The sequence below is a fragment of the Ursus arctos genome, unplaced genomic scaffold (genome assembly GCF_023065955.2).
Source record: "Ursus arctos isolate Adak ecotype North America unplaced genomic scaffold, UrsArc2.0 scaffold_8, whole genome shotgun sequence".
Classification (NCBI taxonomy): Eukaryota; Metazoa; Chordata; class Mammalia; order Carnivora; family Ursidae; genus Ursus; species Ursus arctos.
In genome coordinates this window covers 10,810,466-10,829,553 of record NW_026623100.1, presented here as the reverse complement: position 1 = coordinate 10,829,553, position 19,088 = coordinate 10,810,466, and the positions used below count along the sequence as shown (strand labels likewise).

The 19,088-nt window shown below is 38.0% G+C and overlaps 1 protein-coding gene across 7 annotated transcripts in view; it reads right to left on the bottom strand.

The window, feature by feature from the left end:
* Positions 1-19,088, bottom strand: part of MGAT4A (alpha-1,3-mannosyl-glycoprotein 4-beta-N-acetylglucosaminyltransferase A) — a 119,271-nt gene that overhangs the window by 19,648 nt on the left and 80,535 nt on the right. For all 7 annotated transcript variants that reach the window (XM_048222683.2, XM_026487519.4, XM_048222684.2 and 4 more), the window contains exons 6-10: positions 15,154-15,200; positions 13,271-13,384; positions 11,583-11,658; positions 3,489-3,603; positions 2,254-2,384 (exon numbers count right to left, since the gene is read on the bottom strand). In XM_048222683.2, coding sequence (XP_048078640.1) covers positions 2,254-2,384; positions 3,489-3,603; positions 11,583-11,658; positions 13,271-13,384; positions 15,154-15,200 — 483 coding nt within the window. The remainder of the gene's footprint in view (positions 1-2,253; positions 2,385-3,488; positions 3,604-11,582; positions 11,659-13,270; positions 13,385-15,153; positions 15,201-19,088) is intronic.

The following is a 19,088-nucleotide window of genomic DNA, read 5'->3' as shown; positions in this document are numbered from 1 at the left end:
GCCTTTATTTGTAAGACATTTCCACGTGGAAAGGCCTCCAATAATTTTCTGGGTACTAAAATGCTTAATTTTTCTCAAGAGGTTTTACTTCATCACCGTTCTTGCTAACTCCAGAGTAGAGGCAATAGAACATACTCTGTTTACACAGATTTGACTACTCAAGCGGAGGCGAGGGAAAGGAAGGAAGGGAGAGTAAAGGAGAAGAGCAGGGGTGCGGGGGGGGGGGGGAGGGGAAGAAGAGAGCCAACGGCGCCCGAGACGGAGCCTCTCAATAAAGCAAAGGATGCATTCGTGCCTCAAGAGTGCTAGTGGGTTGAGAAACCTGTGGAGAATGTGTGAGTGCGCGGAGGGGTCTTCCAGACCACCATCAAAGAGATATTGTTCTGGAGGTAAGTATGTGGTGACAGCTTCTCTGACATCCTGGCAGAAGCGACTAAAGAATTAATGGGCCACGGAAAACCATGGCCTAAGGAGCAGTGACAGAATAGTCAGATCAAACTGGCCAAAGGGCTGTGTGCTAAAATTTACAGATGATTTAAATGGCTTTAATTTTCCCCATCAGAGATTCTCACCTCCCAGACTCATTTCAGACCCTAGCCCTATAGGAGATAAAATATTGCACAGGACCGACTGAATGCAAGTTTACTGTAGGAGCGTAAAGATCACATGAATTTTCGTATGTCCCACAGTAAAAATGCCTGTAAATCACAAAGAAAATACAGGTCAGGACTTACATCATAAAAATGAATTGTGCAAATCAATTTATATGTTCAATCATCGTTGGAAAGTAGCTACTTTGCTATTTGGCTACATTCCATGATTCACTCTAAGAAAGTGATTTAAAGACAAACAAAACAAAACAAAGGAATGTAACAATAGCTTATAAACACCAGAAGGCAGGGTCCTAAAAACTAAGTGGCAGGTAGGATGATCAAACTATTCTAGATAATATACTAAGGTCATGAAGTCAAATTAAATGTTTGTAGAATGAATGTTAAGTCATCTCTATAAAGGCACATCCCCATAATAAGGATTTCCTGTTACTATGTGTCGAAAATGACTTATTTTTAAGAATGTGCATTCACACTTACGCTTACACCAAATACTTATTTTTTTCCCAGAGGTACAATTCAAATTGGATGAGGAAAGCACATCTAATTACTTTTTACAATAAGATTTCTATGGAAATAACACGATTAAACAAAAATAATCGTTTACTTACTTGCTACCATCACCCCAAAGGTCAGCAATTAGTATGAACACTGGTTTCTTGCCAGTAATATACTAAAAAGTACTTTTTGACTTGCTATTGTTTTGGTATAAAATATTACTTCTATTTTATTCCTTATTTCCAGATGTGTTGGGGCCTGATATTGTCCCAAAAGTATTTGAAAAAAGAAAGGTGACAGAGAGTGTGAAGAAAGCTGAAATACCCTCCCCCCGAGGACAGATAGGAGAACATCTATAGCCCACAGTAACGAAGTACCAGAGCCTAAAGACATCGCCAACATTTATCTGCAATTTAAAGAAAGGTAGACTTCACTGATTTACAGGATTTTCCACTGTTCTTTAAAAGTCCCTCTAATTTAGGAACTTTTTGTCAGTTCAGGAGAGCAGGCAAGCACTTCAAATGTTAAGTGAAAACACTGTTTTCAGTCAGCTATCTATTTAACTGTTCATTTACAAAATCTGGCTCCCTGAAAGCCACTTTGATGAGATCCAAAAAAAGAAGCCTCTTCCCCTGTTAGAAGGTAGGGGAGGGACAGTAAAGTATCCCTCAAACTGAGAAAGCAGAGCTTTAGTCAAGGTAACTGATGATGCGTATGTGGGGGGAGAATTGGGTGGGACGACGAACCGACCATGCAGTTATTCTCTGCAAGGTCTGGACCGTGGTCCACAGATATGATAGAGAAGAGGACACACCGTAGTGACAAGGACCCTGTAGTGAGATCAAAGGGTTTGCATGCACCTAGTTGACAGCTAACCTTTGATTAGATCTCCTAGTACCACCTGTGTGTCAGGAAGGGCGAAAGACGCCATCATCTCTAACAGATACACGGGAGACCAAAGCAAGCTCTCTCGTTCGCAGCCTAAGGTGGCATTTCTAACCTATGTGCGTATTAATCATCACGAGCCCTGAGCACGTAGCCGAGAGAGGTCATGGACTGAATGTGAACAAAATGACGGGCCAAAGACGGGGGTCATTTTTTTTGTCAGCACTCTTACATCTACCCTCACAAGAAATCAACTTACTGCATCTTTCTCAGGGTTGCAGACTTTTACCCAGAGAATATGGTCCAAGAGCCAATCAATGGGTTTCTCCTTATAGAACATAAATATGAATTCCACAATCAGGGTGAGGTCTGGTGCTTGAAACATTTTACCTGAAAAAACATTCTCCGTCAATAGCTGTTATAAAGAAACCAACCAACAAAAAGGCTTAAATAAATGAGATCTGTACAACAAACACATTAAAGCTTGTGCTTTCAAATAGACGTCATTAGGAATAACTTCCCCACTTGTCTTACCCAAAGCAAACAAAGCTGCTTTAGCTAACATTCTGAGTTGACACCTGGGTATAAACAGAACTACTGAACTCCCGACTTTCTCCATTATAAAAACTATCATACAGCTACTGGCTCGAAGGATTCAAGAACCAAGTCAGAGATTTTTCCTTCACGTCTTATTAAAATTCTTCCCATTAAAAAAAGGGGGGGGGGACTTTGGGTTCTTTTACGTTTAGGTAAAAAAAAAAAAAAATTAACCAAATCAATAAATGCGAAAAACAAGGTCTCCTTATTCTGTCTTTAATGAAACTTTCACAAGTGAAGACATTTTTTGACTCCTAAGTTTTGGGATAAACGACCAACAAGGCCAAAGGCCCAGCCTCTAATACTTAAAGTTTTAAAGTACTATAGAAAGTGAAATGTTATCCGCTGGGTGTTTTCTAAAACCTGTAAACTTCCTGCAATTCTGCAACTTTAAACATGTTCTCTTTAATTGCAGAATCTAGGGATTTTAGTGGAAAAAATTTTTTTGAATGAGCACCTTAATGAGTCTATGAAAGCAACAAATGGTTACGAGTTAATCACTGAACAAGAACTTCGAGGACTACACCAAACGCCAGGAATTCATACTAGAAAACATTTAGCGTGGCGTTCTTTTTAAAAGAACCCCAATCCTGCGAAAGCACTGGGCCGTAAAAGAGTGAATGGAGGGATGAGAGAAGAAATCAGACATGCTCAGGACCATGGCTGGCTGGCTGCACGTACTCCACAGAAAATACCGCAATCCTAGAAGTATCCAAATATTATTTTGGCGTGACGTTCATCATTTCGTATGTAGAAGTTTACCTAAATTAAATTTCCTCTAAAGCAATCCATTTGCAGAGGAAAAGAAAGACAATTTTAAGGTAAAAAAAAAATAGTTTCAGATTCCAAGAGTCACAGTTATTTCTGGAGAGTAGATAAATCTGACACTTTTCTTACCAATGAAGCCCAGCTGGGAGAACTCTAGTATCATCCATTCCTCAGAAGAAAGTTGAAGTGCAAAATTTTTTATAGTGTTAAAGTAATTCTGTTTGACAATAATGTCATCTTCAAGCTAAAGAAAATTGAACAATCAGATTAATAAATCAGAAAGAGATGGAAAGATTCAGATAAAAGGACATTCTTTATCATAAGAAGACTCAAGCATTCTTTTAAATTGCCAGTCAAGGAAAAACAATGGTCAAAAATGATGAAAATACCAAAATAAATTTCAGTAAAAGACAATGAGGACAATAAAAGGGGAGAGGCACATAGCAAGTCACCTGAACCACTCCCTTGCTGTAGGCAATCACAGCCCCACTCCTTTCATAGTGACCAACATGATCTCACATTGTCCTTTTTACTTTTCAAAGGAAAAGAGTTTTAGTAAGCCTTTAAATTTTTTTAATTTTTACATAATACATATATACTAAGTCAAAAAGCCAGTAGCTTTCCTTCTCTGCCCTCCAGCCTCCGAGCTGAGGTAACCAATGTGAAGGGTTGGGTGTGCACCCATTCGACACCTTCTTGATGGCCATACAGAAAAGACCCACATGTACTTAGGGTTCCCAGCCACATTTACATTTTTATAAATAAGGGATCACGTTATCACACTGTCTTTTCTCTCTTAATACATGATGGATATCTTTCCAGGTTAGTAAATATTTAGTAGGTGCATAATATTCCATGATATCAATGTAAAACAATTCATTCAATTCTTCCCTGATCATAGGCAAACATCCAGCTCGTTTCTCATTTTTCATCAGTGCAAACCATGATGCAATAACTATGCTTATATGTACATATTAGTGCTTTTCATTTCTGTAGGACAGACACCTGAAAGCTCACTTTTGAAATTTTAAAAGATATCTTCAGGGCGCCTGGGTGGCTCAGCTGGTGAAGTGTCCAACTCTTAATTTTGGCTCAGGTCACGATCTCAGGATTGTGAGATCGAGCCCCGCATCAGGCTCTGAGCTCAGTGGGGGGTCTGCTAGAGAGTCTCCCTCCCTCTTCCTCTGCCCATCCCCCAGCTCTACCTCCAAAATAAATAAATCTTTAAAAAATACATGAACAAACAAATGATATCTTCAAAATACTTAAACTGTGGTGTTTCAAAGTGCCAGTTAATCCCATATGCTTGGGCACCATCACGTGTTATTTATGCTTGGAATTTTCACCAATTCAGCTGGGAGTTGACAAAGATCAGGGATCATAAATGTATGCAAAGACTTCCTCCCCAGAATCTCCTCTCATAAAATTTTCAAGTCACAAGGTGATTCTAATATCCTACATTTTTTTTCCTTTTCTTAATTTCATGTTATCACTTCTAGTTACCTGCTAAGCAATTTTCACTTATTTTAATACATAGGTTTTTCATGTATTTAAATCCTACAAGCTTTCTTCTTTCTACCCATGAAGAAACAGCAAGAGTATCTGGAAAGACAGGACTGACTCACCAAATATTTGTTGAGCTTTTATTGTGTTCCAGATACTATACTAACCCAGGGAACACACTGGTGAACAGAAAAGACATGTTTTATGCCTTCAGGGTTTTAGGGAAGCTGGAGGGAAAACTAGACAAAGCACAGAACTACACTGACGTCTAACTTCCCTTTCTGAAAGAGGTGCCCACACTCAAACCTAAGCACTGTGCATGCCCAGAGGAAAGATGACCCCTAGTATCAGGCAGTTCCGAATTTTTCCAGCAAGTAACTTCAAAAACAAGTCTAGAATATTTAAATGTACAGAAATATAGTTGAAATAGTCAAATGCCTATTTAAAACTTAGTACACTAATCTTGGTTACCGATTCACATTTTACATTCAATTAGGACAATTGCTTTGTTCTACTCTCACATCTCATCAAACAACTTCACTTTTATTTCTGGGCTCTCTATTCCGTGCCATTGATCTGTGAGTCTGTTTTTGTGCCAGCACCATACTGTTTCCACTCCCACAGCTTTGTGGTCTAGTCTATCTTGAAATCTAGGATTGCATTACCTCCATCTTCGTTGTTCTTTCTCAAGACTGCTTTGGCTACTCAGGGTCTTCTGTGGTTCCATACAAATTTTAGTATTATTTGTTTGAGTTCTGAGAAAAATGCTGTTAGTATTTGACAGGGATGGCGCTTTGGGTTGCACGGACATTTTAACAATATTAATTCTTCCATCCATGAGCATGGAACTTCTTTCCATTTGTTTGCATCATCTTTAAGTTCTTTCATCACTGTCTTATAGTTTTCAGAGTACAGGTTTTCACCTCCTTGGTTAAAGCTTATTCCTAGGTATTTTATTCTCTTTTTTTGGTGCAATCGTAAACCGTTTTCTTAATTTCCTGTCCCGCTACTCTGTTATTAGTGTATAGACATGCAACAGATTTTTGTATATAAGCAACTTCACTTTTTAAAAAAAAACTTAAGGTAATTTTAGATTCCTATGTGGCTCTAAGAAAGAACAGAGATCCTGAATACCTTTCACCCAGTTTTCCCCAATCTAACATCCTCCAGTATAACTACACTGTAATCGACTGACCACAATTCACTGACCTTATTAAATTTCACCAGTTTTACAGGCAGTCAGGCATGTGTAGGGATGTGTGTGTGTGTGTGTGTGTGTGTGTGTGTGTGCTTAGTTCCATGTGATGCTGGGGAGACAGAACAATACCATCATGAGGATTCTTGTGCTACCGCTACCTCTTAGGTCGACAGCCACCTCCTCCCTTCCCCACTTCCAGCATCCGGTAACCAACAATCTGTTCGCATTTCTCCAATTTCGTCATTTCAAAAATGCCTTATAAATGGAATCATATAGTGCGTAACCTTTCAAGACTGGATTTTAAAGTCCCCATAGCTCCTTAAGATCCAAGATGTGGTAGCAATAGTCTGTTTCTTTTCATTATTCCGTATTCCGTGGTAGAGACCGGCCACGGCTTAACATTCACCTGATGAAGAACATGTGGCTTGTTTCCAGATTTTGGCTATCACGAATAAAGCTGCTAGGAACGCTCGTGTACAGGATTTTTAGGGAACCTATGTGCTTCTCTGACCTGAGTGTTTTGTCATGGCAGGAGCCGGTCTTTAACAAATCTTACATCTCACTAGTGATCACTGGCTTACAGAGGGAAGCTAAAAAACAAGATGCAAAATACTGTTTTTATAATATGCAACTGTGGTATCAGAAAACGAATATTATATATTGGAATATTATATGCAGAATACTTTATATGTTATATTTCTTCTTAAATTTTTCTAAAATACAAAAAGAAAAAAACTAGGGGTACCTGGGTGGCTCAGTCAGTTAAGGGTCTGCCTCCAGCTCTGGTCATGATCTCGGGGTCCTGGGATGGAGCCCCGCATCGGGCTCCCTGCTCAGCAGGGAGTCTACTTCTCCTTCTCCTCCTGCCGTCCCCATCCCACACCCTTATGCTCATGCTCTGGCTCACTCTCTATCTCAAATAAATAAAATCTTAAAAAAGGAAAGAAACAAACAAACAAACTAATGGTGGCTACCCATGGGGAAGGGAGGAAACAGTGCTAGGAGTGGGAATATAAGTGAGACTTCTGTGTAGCTTATTTTATGTAAGTTTTGATTTTGGAATTTTTTTTTTTACAACTAAAAAGGATAAAAATTCTTAAAAATTGAATACAAAATGAAACAAACCAAGTTTCATATCAATTCGGCAGCACGGTCACCCCGTATAAAGAATTTCTTCCGGTGACTTTCAAACACAGAATTTGTATCCATATTAGGACATATTCTAAGGGGGGGAAAATTGGACAAAGAAAATTTAAATCACATTCAGCAGTCTAATAGTAGTGATAATGGTATTATTATTTTGAAACTATTTCAGACATACTGTAGAATAAAAGAATTATGTTAATAGGATAATGCTATTAAAAACCAAGACTTTTAATATGATTAAAAACCAACCCCTAAAAATCTTCATTTGATTTGGGAATATCAATGAGCTTGTAGTCTCCCCCCCTGAAAAATAAAATACTCTTTTCCTTGCTAAAAGGCCTAGAAGCAAAAACACCATAAGAACAATGAGCATCTCACACACCTGGATTGTTGTCCTAAATGCTATTTGCCTCTAAACAAAACAGGGCTCCTTAAGCTGAGATGCCCTTCAACAGATGACTGGATTAGGAAGTTGTGGTCCATATATACCATGGAATATTACTCAGCTATCAAAAAGAACGATTTCTCAACATTTGTTGCAACATGGATGGCACTGGAGGAGATAATGCTAAGTGAAATAAGTCAAGCAGAGAAAGACAATTATCATATGGTTTCTCTCATCTATGGAACATAAGAACTAGGAAGATCGGTAGGGGAAGAAAGGGATAAAGAAAGGGGGGGTAATCAGAAGGGAGAATGAAGCATGAGAGACTATGGACTCTGAGAAACAAACTGAGGGCTTCAGAGGGGAGGGGGGTGGGGGAATGGGATAGACCGGTGATGGGTGGTAAGGAGGGCACGTATTGCATGGTGCACTGGGTGTTATACGCAACTAATGAATCCTCGAACTTTACATCAGAAACCAGGGATGTACTGTATGGTGACTAACATAATATAATAAAAAAACATTAAAATAAGAAAAAAAACAGGGATGTACTGTATGGTGACAAACATAATATAATAAAGAAACATTAAAAAAAAAAAAACAGGGCTCCTTAGAGAAACGGCTGGTTCTAGATCTGGCACAGGAAATGTGCAAATCTTGTGCCAGTCATCAAAGAAATGATCAAAGATTACTGGACTTACATGGAAGAAATACAAGAGCCAATTTTTTAAAAAAATATTTATTTATTTGACAGAGAGAGATAGTGAGAGACAAAGCACACGCAGGGGGAGCAGCAGGCAGAGGGAGAGGGAGAAACAGGATCCCCACTGAGCAATGAGCCTGACACGGGGCTCCATCCCAGGACCCTGGGATCATTACCCCGAGCCAAAGGCAGGCACTTAACCGACTGCACCATCCAGGCGCCCCACAAGAGCCAGTTTGAAGAGATTCCCACTGGCTTATGGTGTATCAATGTTAGTATCAATGTGAAGAATGATTGCAAGGACTGAGGCAAATCAAATATATTTTAAAAATCCATGCATTCATAACAATGTTTTTTAAATGGCTACCACTGGAGATTTCTAGGGTACCAACTTTAAAAATTAATGAAGAGAAAGAATAGGTATTTATTCTGCCTTTCCTTAGTCAACTGTTTTTCAAAGTAACCAAATAGTTAAGGAGGGAAAGTTCTTTACACAAGAACTCAAGTTATAAGAATGTTACAAATCACAAAATTAGAAAATTATCACTTGGCCACCTCTAATGAAATAACTTCTCTGGGGGAAAACAGTGATGGCGAAAAGCACCGGGGGAGTGGCTGCTGGGGCGCTTTAGAAAGGAGAGATGAGTCTGACACCACCAAGCCCACTGATTAACGTCGGCACCACCACAAGTGCGGCAACCAGACCTCACGGGCCTTGTGACGCGATCCGGTAGGAATTCCACACGCCACCTAGGAAGTGCCCGAATCACCCAACAGCATTCTTCAGCTCCAAGTCATCTGTGATACAGCACTTGACGACAGTGTAGGATTCTAGCACAGCAAACTTCGTTTCAAGACATAAACCTAACACTAGGACAGGTGGCACTTTTTTTCTCCTTTCGGAGGACGCCTGTGCTGACCAGAGAGTAACCCCTGACTTCACGGCCTTTTTAAGAGCATGCTCTCCAAGTCCGGGGTAGGGTAGACCCTGGCATATGCCCCATGAAGTCACACGCCTGGCCTAATTATCAAGTCTGGACTAATTCTCCCCCATTTTGCTGGGCGATTTCTATCCTTCACAGTCAAAACCAATATGAAACCGAGGACTTTTCAGGCGAATGCGTTTTCCCACTTTGTAGATCATAATGAGAGAATTCTATAGAATATGAAATTATGTGAAGACATCAATACAAAGCAACCCCCTCTTTTTTCAGGCATAATTTTTGAGAAAATTGGGTAATTTTAGGGATGATCATTGGATTCAGCTGCGACACAACTGAAAAGTTGGGAACAATCTAAATGCCCAACAATAAGGTCATTATGACGTCTGAATAATGATACTTCAATAAGTGATTAAAAAGTGTCCTGCCTGTAATTACTGACTTATAAAGGCGTCTACCATATGTGAAGCGACAGTAAAACAGGCTACGAGACAGTACGTACAGTATGCTCTTGTTCTTGCAAAAAAGAGTAGTATTAAATGAGTAAGTATATGGAAAGCCTAAGTTGGAAAGAACAACATGGGACATATGTTAAGTGTGTAGTAAGTGTCGGTTCATAGCTACTGTGGTTTTAACACCACACACACACACACACACACACACACCCTGCTTAAAGGAAGTTTTCCTTATCCTTTTTTTTTTTTTTAATTTTGTTTATTTATTTGACACAGAGAGAGAGGGAGAGAGAGAGCACAAGCAGGGGGAGGCACAGAGGGAGAAGCAGGGTCCCCGTTGAGCAGGGAGCCCGATGCAGGACTCCCTGGGATCATGATCTGAGCCGAAGGCAGAGGGACTGAGCCACCCAGGCGCCACTACCCTCTTATCCTCTTTCTTAACCCCATCCTTTCCTTAATTTCCTAGACGTTTACTTTTCCTATACTCCACATGCACACACACACACACACACACACACACACACAAACACACACACACACACAGCCTTAAGATTCTATTAATTCTATCCTTAGAAATTTAAAACAAATTTAAAATGCAATGTAACTACACTTTTAAATTCTCTCTATAAAGTTCTTGACCATCGTGTAAATATATAGAGGCCCTAGAATAAACAGCAAGTTTCAACTACAATAATATGGGACGTGTGAAATAAAATGTTTTGAAGTTAAAATCTTGAAATTAAAGTAAGCCTTCTCTAAGACATTTAAATTAAAGGAAATGTACTAATTAAAGGATACCGTGTTTTTATACTCACTACTCTTGTATACTATTATATACAATGTTATATTGTGACCCTACCATCATTATCATTTCCCAACCTGAGAACCAAGAAAGGATGTCTGCACATTTGAATGCAGGTGGCCCAAGATAAAATGTCAAAGGAGACCAAGTCTGTGCTCAATACGACTGCCCTGCCACGGGATAGCAGGCTTGTCCTTCTTTCCCTCCCTCTCAAACCCCTGCCAGCAGCTGCAAAACCATTTATTTCCTTTTTGATTCAGGGACCCAGAGCCTCTTCTTGCCACTCCCATAAAAACATCCTTCCAGGGAAAGATCTCATAAACTTTTTATACTAAAAATCAATAAATAACTGGCAGGCTTAGTGTGTTACATCACTGAGTGGTACCCGCATTTTGAACAAGGAAAAAGACCTTTGGTTAAAGAAATGAAATTCCAGTTGTAACATTTAAGCGTAAGTCACTAAGGAGAATGAGATTTGGAAGAAAGAAGAGCTTCCTACAGTTATTTAAGTTGTTACCTACCTGGCTAACTTAAAAGCCACATCATTACAGACTGATTCTTTGAGTCACGCTGCTAAAAGTTGGGACCATTAGAGCTAACCGTCAGTTTTATTATCTTCAATATAAAGGTAAATGTATTGTAGCACGCAAAAATACCCCAAAAACCAAAAAAACCTATCTTACTGTAAGACCACCAAAAAAACTATCAGAAAATCCTTCTCTAAAAGTTGCCAAGTAATTAAACCTTAGTTCTTTTTAACAGTGGAGAGAGGGACAATGAGAGCAAAGATGTAGGGAGGGGAGAAGAGGAAAGAGACGAGTGACTGCCCACCATCACACCATGAAGTGGAAAGCTGGTGTCGGTGTTAAACCAGAGAATGGAACGGCAGAGCCCCCATTATCAGTGACTATGACAGACCCTCTGCTCTCTGATATACTGTTATAATCTTATACGCTTAGAGGGCTTACACTTTCAAAACTTCCTGTTTTAATGAACATATAGTCTGGATATTTTTCCTTAAAATGAACATATAGTCTGGATAGTTTTCCTTCAAAGTGTGAAAAAACATTAAAGGATAAACCACACTTACCTGAATGTAATATACCCCCTTTTCCTGAGCATACATCATTAGAAAACAATAATCTAGATTCTGTTTTGTTCTCCATCTGAAATAAAAATTTTCAAAAATGAGTTAGGAATCAGACTCAAATTTAGCAAAATAAGATTAAACGTAGTATTTTATAATACATACTGCATGTTATATTTTATAATATATATACACACATTACATATACACAGGAAACAACAGATATATAAAAAATATCTGTCGACCCACAGATACACAGATATACATACACACACGATACACCCTTGTAGGACAGCATGAACGAGAATTCACTTTTCTCTAATGAAACCTTTATCAAAACACTAATCGTCAAGATGTCCTGAGGGAAAAAAGGAATCTAAAGTCAAGTAAACTTGGGAAGCACATATAGTCCCCTTCTGCAGACATATTAGTATATTAGAGGCATTGAAACATCCAATAGTAAATACATTTGTTGAAAGAAAATTTTTTTTACTCCAATGTTTTCCAAACTCCTTTGACCAAAGGCCCTTTTTTCAAATGTAACATCTTAATGTCTTTGGGAACTGGTGCTTCAAAAACTATACGTTGGGGATCAGTGCTTAGCATGAAGGCAGAAATTAATAAATATTGTACTGACTGCTTAAAAAACCCAAAACACATTAACATTTACAATATTAAGTCCTTTCAGGGAATTCCTGGTAGCCTACAGAAACAGACTAACGTTGGAAAAGAGAAGTGGTTGTAAAAGCTAGTGAAAAAACAACAACAATAAAATAAAAGTTTAAATCATACTAAGTAAACTTCTCCAGAATATACCTTATAAGCTGTTCTGAATTTAATGAGATCACCTAGAATTTTTTACCAAATTCATTCCTAAATTTTTTAAAACTAAAATTGTATTTATTGAAAGACAACCAATTACGTGGATATATCTTTCATACAAATTAACAACTCAAGAAATATAAAAAATCTCTTTCCAAAACACTAATTTTTTTCCTTTTTTCTGGTTACATTAAATCCAAAATTAATGTCAATATCTCTTAGATTACATTGTTTTTAATAACACAATGAAAGTTTTCAGTCCTTCAATTTTAGAGATTTAGGGACAAATAAATCAATCCAGTTGACTGGATTTTTACATTATTATAAGTCTGCAGAATACTAATATTGTTTTTATCACTTCCACTGAATCAGTTCTCATTTACTTTGCATACGGATGTGAGGTTTCTATCTAAACAAGCTTTCGAATTATTCTGAATATACTCTTAAGTCATAACCCCACAGAACAGCAATTATAAAAGTTATTGAGCAGGGGTACCTGGCTCAGTGGTTAAGCATCTGCCTTCACCTCAGGTCATGATCCTGGGGTCCTGGGATCGAGTCCCGCATCGGTTCCCTGCTCAGCGGGAAGCCTGCTTCTCCCTCTCCGTCTGTCCCTCTCCCTCCCTGTGCGCTCTCTTTCTCTCTCTCTCAAATAAAATCTTAAAAAAAAAAATTATTGTGCATACTAAATTCAACCTCTCATTAGAAACTCCACAGAATTACCAATCAAATAACCAAAAATTCATTAGCTCTCACAAATTAGCTGAACCCTAAAATGTGCTACATTTCAGTAAATACTTATTATATGGTAAACATTTATTACATATCATACTCACAAGGGTGGGGGGTCTTAAATAACACAGGCTCACCTTACTCTTTCTTTGGAGTCTCCAAAAGTCTCCTTTAAGTTTGTCAGGTCAGGATAATAGCTTTCAGGAGGGGATATTATTTCCACCAAGCCAGAACCGATTTCTTTAGAAAATCTACCATAAGAAAGGTTAGCTGAGTTAGTTAAGTTCTGTGGGATTTTGTTTATCTTAATGCTCAACTTACTGTGCTTAACATAAAGTAAACATAAACAAAAACCAATACGGTATACTGTTTGGGTCACCGTGTGCTCATGGAAGGAACTCACTGTTGATTTAATCTGCCAGAAAATACAAATTTTTCAAATAACACAAAGGTGATTTTTTTAATAATGCTCTAAAAACAGTATAAAATGCTACTATCCTTAGAAAAGCATAGAAATCCTAAGCCAACTGCATGTATTATATTCCTAAAAAGTATCAGAATTTTTTTAAAAAAATCAAACGAAGATATCACAGAAAACAGAGAATTGAAGAAAGACTAATGAATGTGTGTCTGTCTCTATATATTTATGCAAAAACCAAAGTTCCTCCATGTTCAGGAAGGTTTAGTTGTGAGTGACAGACTATATGTCATTCTAACCTAGTCACTTCTCAACTGCGGGCCACCCTGTCCCCCAAGCGTACACGGAGCAATGTCTGGAGGAATCTGGTTGTCCTAACTGTGGGAGGTACTACTGCCTTAGTGGGTAGACACCAGGGAAGTTGTTAAATATCCTACAATGCATATGATGGTCCTCACACAAAGAATTATCCAGCCTCAAATGTCAGTAGTGTCAAGGTTGAGAAAACCCGTTCTAAAGTTTCTGTAAGCAGCTTGACTAATTCACATGTACTTCCTTCCACATTTGCATTCTCCCTCATTTAGTTTTTGCAAATCTCCACAAAATCCTTGTGCAACTACCTGCCTTCACACAGATGTTGTTCATGCTTAGTTGTACTTTTTCCTGGGCTTGGTGTTCCTACACATGGAGGAAGAAGAGAATCGACAAAGTGACAGCATAAGCCCCACAGACCTGCCCAGGTGGTCTACGGGAGGAGGGGCCAATAATTATTGCCCTGCTCCTGTATCTGAGGGACCTATACTAAACTGTTTTTATACAAAGGGCTGCCAAGAAATTGAGCACCTAAGGAAAAAAAATCTAACAAATGCATAATTTAGTTTTGAACTCTGCATGTATCTTTTAAAATGTCCGGTTTGAGCATTCTGATAGACAAAGAAAGAACAACATTACTTTAAATCTTGAATTGACAAATAATTGTCGCTTCTTTTTGTCTTTTTATGTAAAAGATACATCTCTGGGGCAAAAACAGGTGAAAGTCAATGAAGAAACCCTTATCATGACTAGTTTTTACAACATCACTATTAAAACTATGAAGGCGGTATTATAAAAACTAATCGTATCTGAAGCTTACAAAGCTTTCCAACTGTTAGCTACTCAGTGTCTTGATCACAGTACATTGTTACTCAATCTTTGCAGAAGAGAACAGATGTAGCCATAGTTCGGCACTGAGCTTTGAAAGTACTACAAGACTATCTACCCTGGTAGTAGAAAGATTTTTTTCTTGGTCAACCGGGGGTGAAAGACATTAGTAAACTCATATGACCCTCTCTATCGTCTTCAAGCTTAATAATGTATTTGACAGAGTTACACATGTATGACATTCAAAGCTTTTCTATATTGAAATACACCAATCTATCCATGATCAGAAACCCGGATATATATATATGCACCTACTTTACGACAATGTAAAAGACCAATGATAGTGGCCCAGTGAACACTGAACTCCAGAGAAATGAGCTATAAAAAAGGCATTTTCTTTTAGCAAAAAGCCAGTAAGTAACAGTAATGAAAATGTTACCATTTTCATAGTTAAGAACTTACTCTTTCTCCAGGTTGGCTACAACACTGTGTACATAATCACTATCTGTCTGGGAAAGAAAAAAAAAGTATACATGCATCAATGTTTTTACACTTTTATTTAAATCTTAATACTGAACTCAAATAAATAATTACAGCATTCAATGAAAGCATTACATTCAATTTTCAGACAACTTATGGATTTGCACTTCTGTATTCTACTTTATTGCACTACAATATATCATTGTACAATAAGCAGATGTCGGTTTTTATTACTTTCAACGGTCTCTGTTTGATTCAGTAGAGAAAACTGAGTGCAGAAAATATTTCTACTCTTTTGAAACATCCGAACTGTAAGCAGTGAATAAATAACAGATGCGCCATGCTATGGGGAAAGAATTCTCCACTTGCAATCATACAACCTCGGTTCAAGATTTGTCTCTGTAGCTACTTGGCCTGTGTAAGTGAAAGTAAGTCACTTCTGTGAGCCTTCCTTTGCTATCTTATTAAAAAAAAAAAAAAAGGCAGGAGGAAAAAATACCTTAAAGACTATGACACTTAATGATAAAACCATGCAATAAAAAGCTGTTATTGTCTGCATTACTACCATCATCATTATTATTAGGCTGATGAGAACCCAAGTCAAAAGCACTTAAGCCAGAGTTAGAAATAAACGCTTGTCAGACCTGTGTACTTGAAACTTATATACAAATAGGGGCACATGGGTGGCTCAGTCGGTTAAACATCCAAGTCTTGATTTCGGCTCAGGTCAAGATCTCAGGGTCCTGGGATCAAGCCCTGCTTTGGGCTCTGCACTGGGTGTGGAGCCAGCTTGGGATTCTCTGCCTCCCTCTCCTTCTGCCCCTCCCCACCACTTGTGCAGTCTCTATCAATCAATCACCCAATCAATAAATTACATACAAATAGAGATCAAATATTCCCTACCCATTTTAAATATATTCACAGCTTATATTAAAATGCTCAATTGTCAAAAGGAATCAATGATACGTAAAATATGATCTTGGATATAAAAATTGCCAAAACACTTAATACTTGAAGAAAACAAACCGAAACAAAAAGATAAAGCTTAACCCTGGAAATTACAGAACTATTAAGCTATAAAAAGTTGTTGTATAGAAGATTTTCTGGAAAAGTATTTTAACTTTAACTTCTGCTGATTGAAAGTGATTCCTTTTTTTATTATTAAATTTAAAGACTGAGGAGTGAGACAGTAAGACCACCTTCCTCAAACTCTTAACAACTATGGAGATACAACTGGCATGCAACTCAAAAACCTCTGTACTTTCCCTGTATAACCTCAAACATTAGTCAGTGATCTCTCTTTTAACAAATTATTCACTGACATGTTTAACCAAAGAGTATCTTATCACTCATCAGCTATAATTTTGGAGAATATGATCAGAATTGGTTTATATAAATTTTAATGTTAAAGCAACAACCTGAAATTCAATTTGATAAGCATTTATTAAGGGCCAGTGATTTGCCTAGCCAAGGAAAAAGGAATACCGAGATGAACAAGACCAGCTCTGTCTCCCCCACAGGCTGTCCAAGAAGTGGGCCAAGACGAATAAGTGGATGCAAACGTAATTGATTGTGTAATGTGTAATAAAAAGTATGGAACTCAAGTGAACCACATCTAATATTATCTAATATTATATGTAATCCTTATTTTTCATGTTAATTGACATAACTAGCAAAAGATTTGCTTAAATGACTATAACTGGTGTCACTTTTCTATAAGAGAATCCATCCTTTCTGGTATCAGCGAAGGGAACTGTTCTGGGAAGCCTCTGAAGAAAGCTACATGCATACCTGGCCTAGAAACAAACAGCCAGGCCAGTCTTTATCTCCACAGGGCCCCTCCTTGCCTCTCCCCCACCGGACATGTAGACAGTAAGCCAGGCAGTATCGGAGATCTTGGGTCTGGCTTGCTTTGAATTAAGAGAGCACTTTTTCCTGAAACCCTTTTTAATGGCATGTGGAGACTTTGTAAGAGGCAATATTATCATCCAGTTCTGGGAATATATCTGTGAATATAAAACTGAGATGTGTGTATTCTAGGGGGTATGTGAATGGTGTGTTTGGGATAGGTAGGAAGGAGAGCGGGAATACATAGAAAAGGAAGAACATTTTTTTCCTGGAGAATCAAGTGTTCCTCATGGTAAAAATTAAATATTTTTATATTAAAACTAAGATATTATTAGTACTTACTGCAACAGGGATGAACCCTGAACACATAATGCTAAGTGAAAAAAGCACATTACAAATGTGTGTCCACATATTATATGACTGTGTTTGTATAAAATGTCCAGAACTGAACAATCTATACAAACAGAAAATAAATTTGTGGTCGCCTAGGGATGGAGGGAGAAAGGTATTAATGGGTGAATGTTATCAATGGGTGATGGCTAAGGGGTAAAGAGTTGTTTTTTGGGGTGATGAAAATGTTCTAAAACTAAGATGATGGCTGCATAACTATGACTTTAAATAGGTCAATTACTAAAAAAGGATTAAAAAAGTTAAATGTAAAAAAACAATTTTCTATTTTTTATATATTTTAGGGAGTGTAATATGCTATTAATAGCATATATGTGTAATTTGTGAATATTTTATATAAGTACAAATTGGGAATACATGATCAATGGAATGCTGAACAGAAAAGCTTAGGGGGCTTTTCTGAAGAGAGCCCAGAAATAAACCCATCCTTCAAGGGTCAATTAATCTACAACAAAGCGACAAGAACATACAAAGGAATAAAGACAGTTTCTTTGATCAGTTGTGTTGGGAAAACTGCAGTCACATGCAAAAGAATAAAACGCCTGGGTGGCACAGTCGTTAAGCATCTGCCTTCGGCTCAGGGCGTGATCCCGGCGTTATGGGATCGAGCCCCACATCAGGCTCCTCCGCTATGAGCCTCCTTCTTCCTCTCCCACTCCCCCTGCTTGTGTTCCCTCTCTCGCTGGCTGTCTCTATCTCTGTCAAATAAATAAATAAAATCTTTAAAAAGAAAGAAAAGCTTAGATCATTTTGCTGCACTGGACCAGTTGTGGTGAGACAGAGTACAGAATGCTCCATCCCCAACCAGCAGAACACCCATTCTTTTCACAGAACATAAATTCAGTAAAGCTGCAGAACATGGAGTTAACATACAGAAATCTGTTGTGTTTCTATATACTAATAATGAACTATCAGAAAAAAATTAAGACAGTCATCCTGTTTATAATTGCATCAAAAAGAATAAAATACCTAGGAATAAATTTAACCAAGGTGGAAAAAGATCTCTGAAAACTCTAAGATACTGATGGAAGAAATTGGAGATGACACAAATGGAAAGATAAACCATGAGGATGGATTGGAAGAACTGTTAAAATGTCCATACCATTTTCAAAGCAGTCTACATATTTCAATGCAATCCCTATCAAAATACCAACAGCATTTTTCTCAGACCTAGAACAAATAATCCTAAAATTTGTTAGGTAACCACAAAAGACCTCCAAACAGCCAGAGCAATTTTGAGACAGACGAAAGAACAGCAAAGTTGGAGGTAACATGCTCCCAATTTCAAACTATACTCTAGAGCTATAGTAATCAAAACAGTACGGTACTGATAGAAAAAGACAAATAGATCAATAGCATAGAAGAGAGCCCAGAAATAAACCCATCCTTCAAGGGTCAATTAATCTACAACAAAGCGACAAGAACATACAAAGGAATAAAGACAGTTTCTTTGATCAGTTGTGTTGGGAAAACTGTAGTCACATGCAAAAGAATAAAACTGGACCATTCTCTTACACCATACCAAAAAATTAACTCACAATTGCACTGAAGACTTAAGTAAGAGTTGAAACCATAAAACTCCTAGGAAAAAAATGGGCAGTAAACCCTTGGACATCGTTCTCAGAAATGTTTTTTGGATAGGTCTCCTCAGGCAAGGGAAA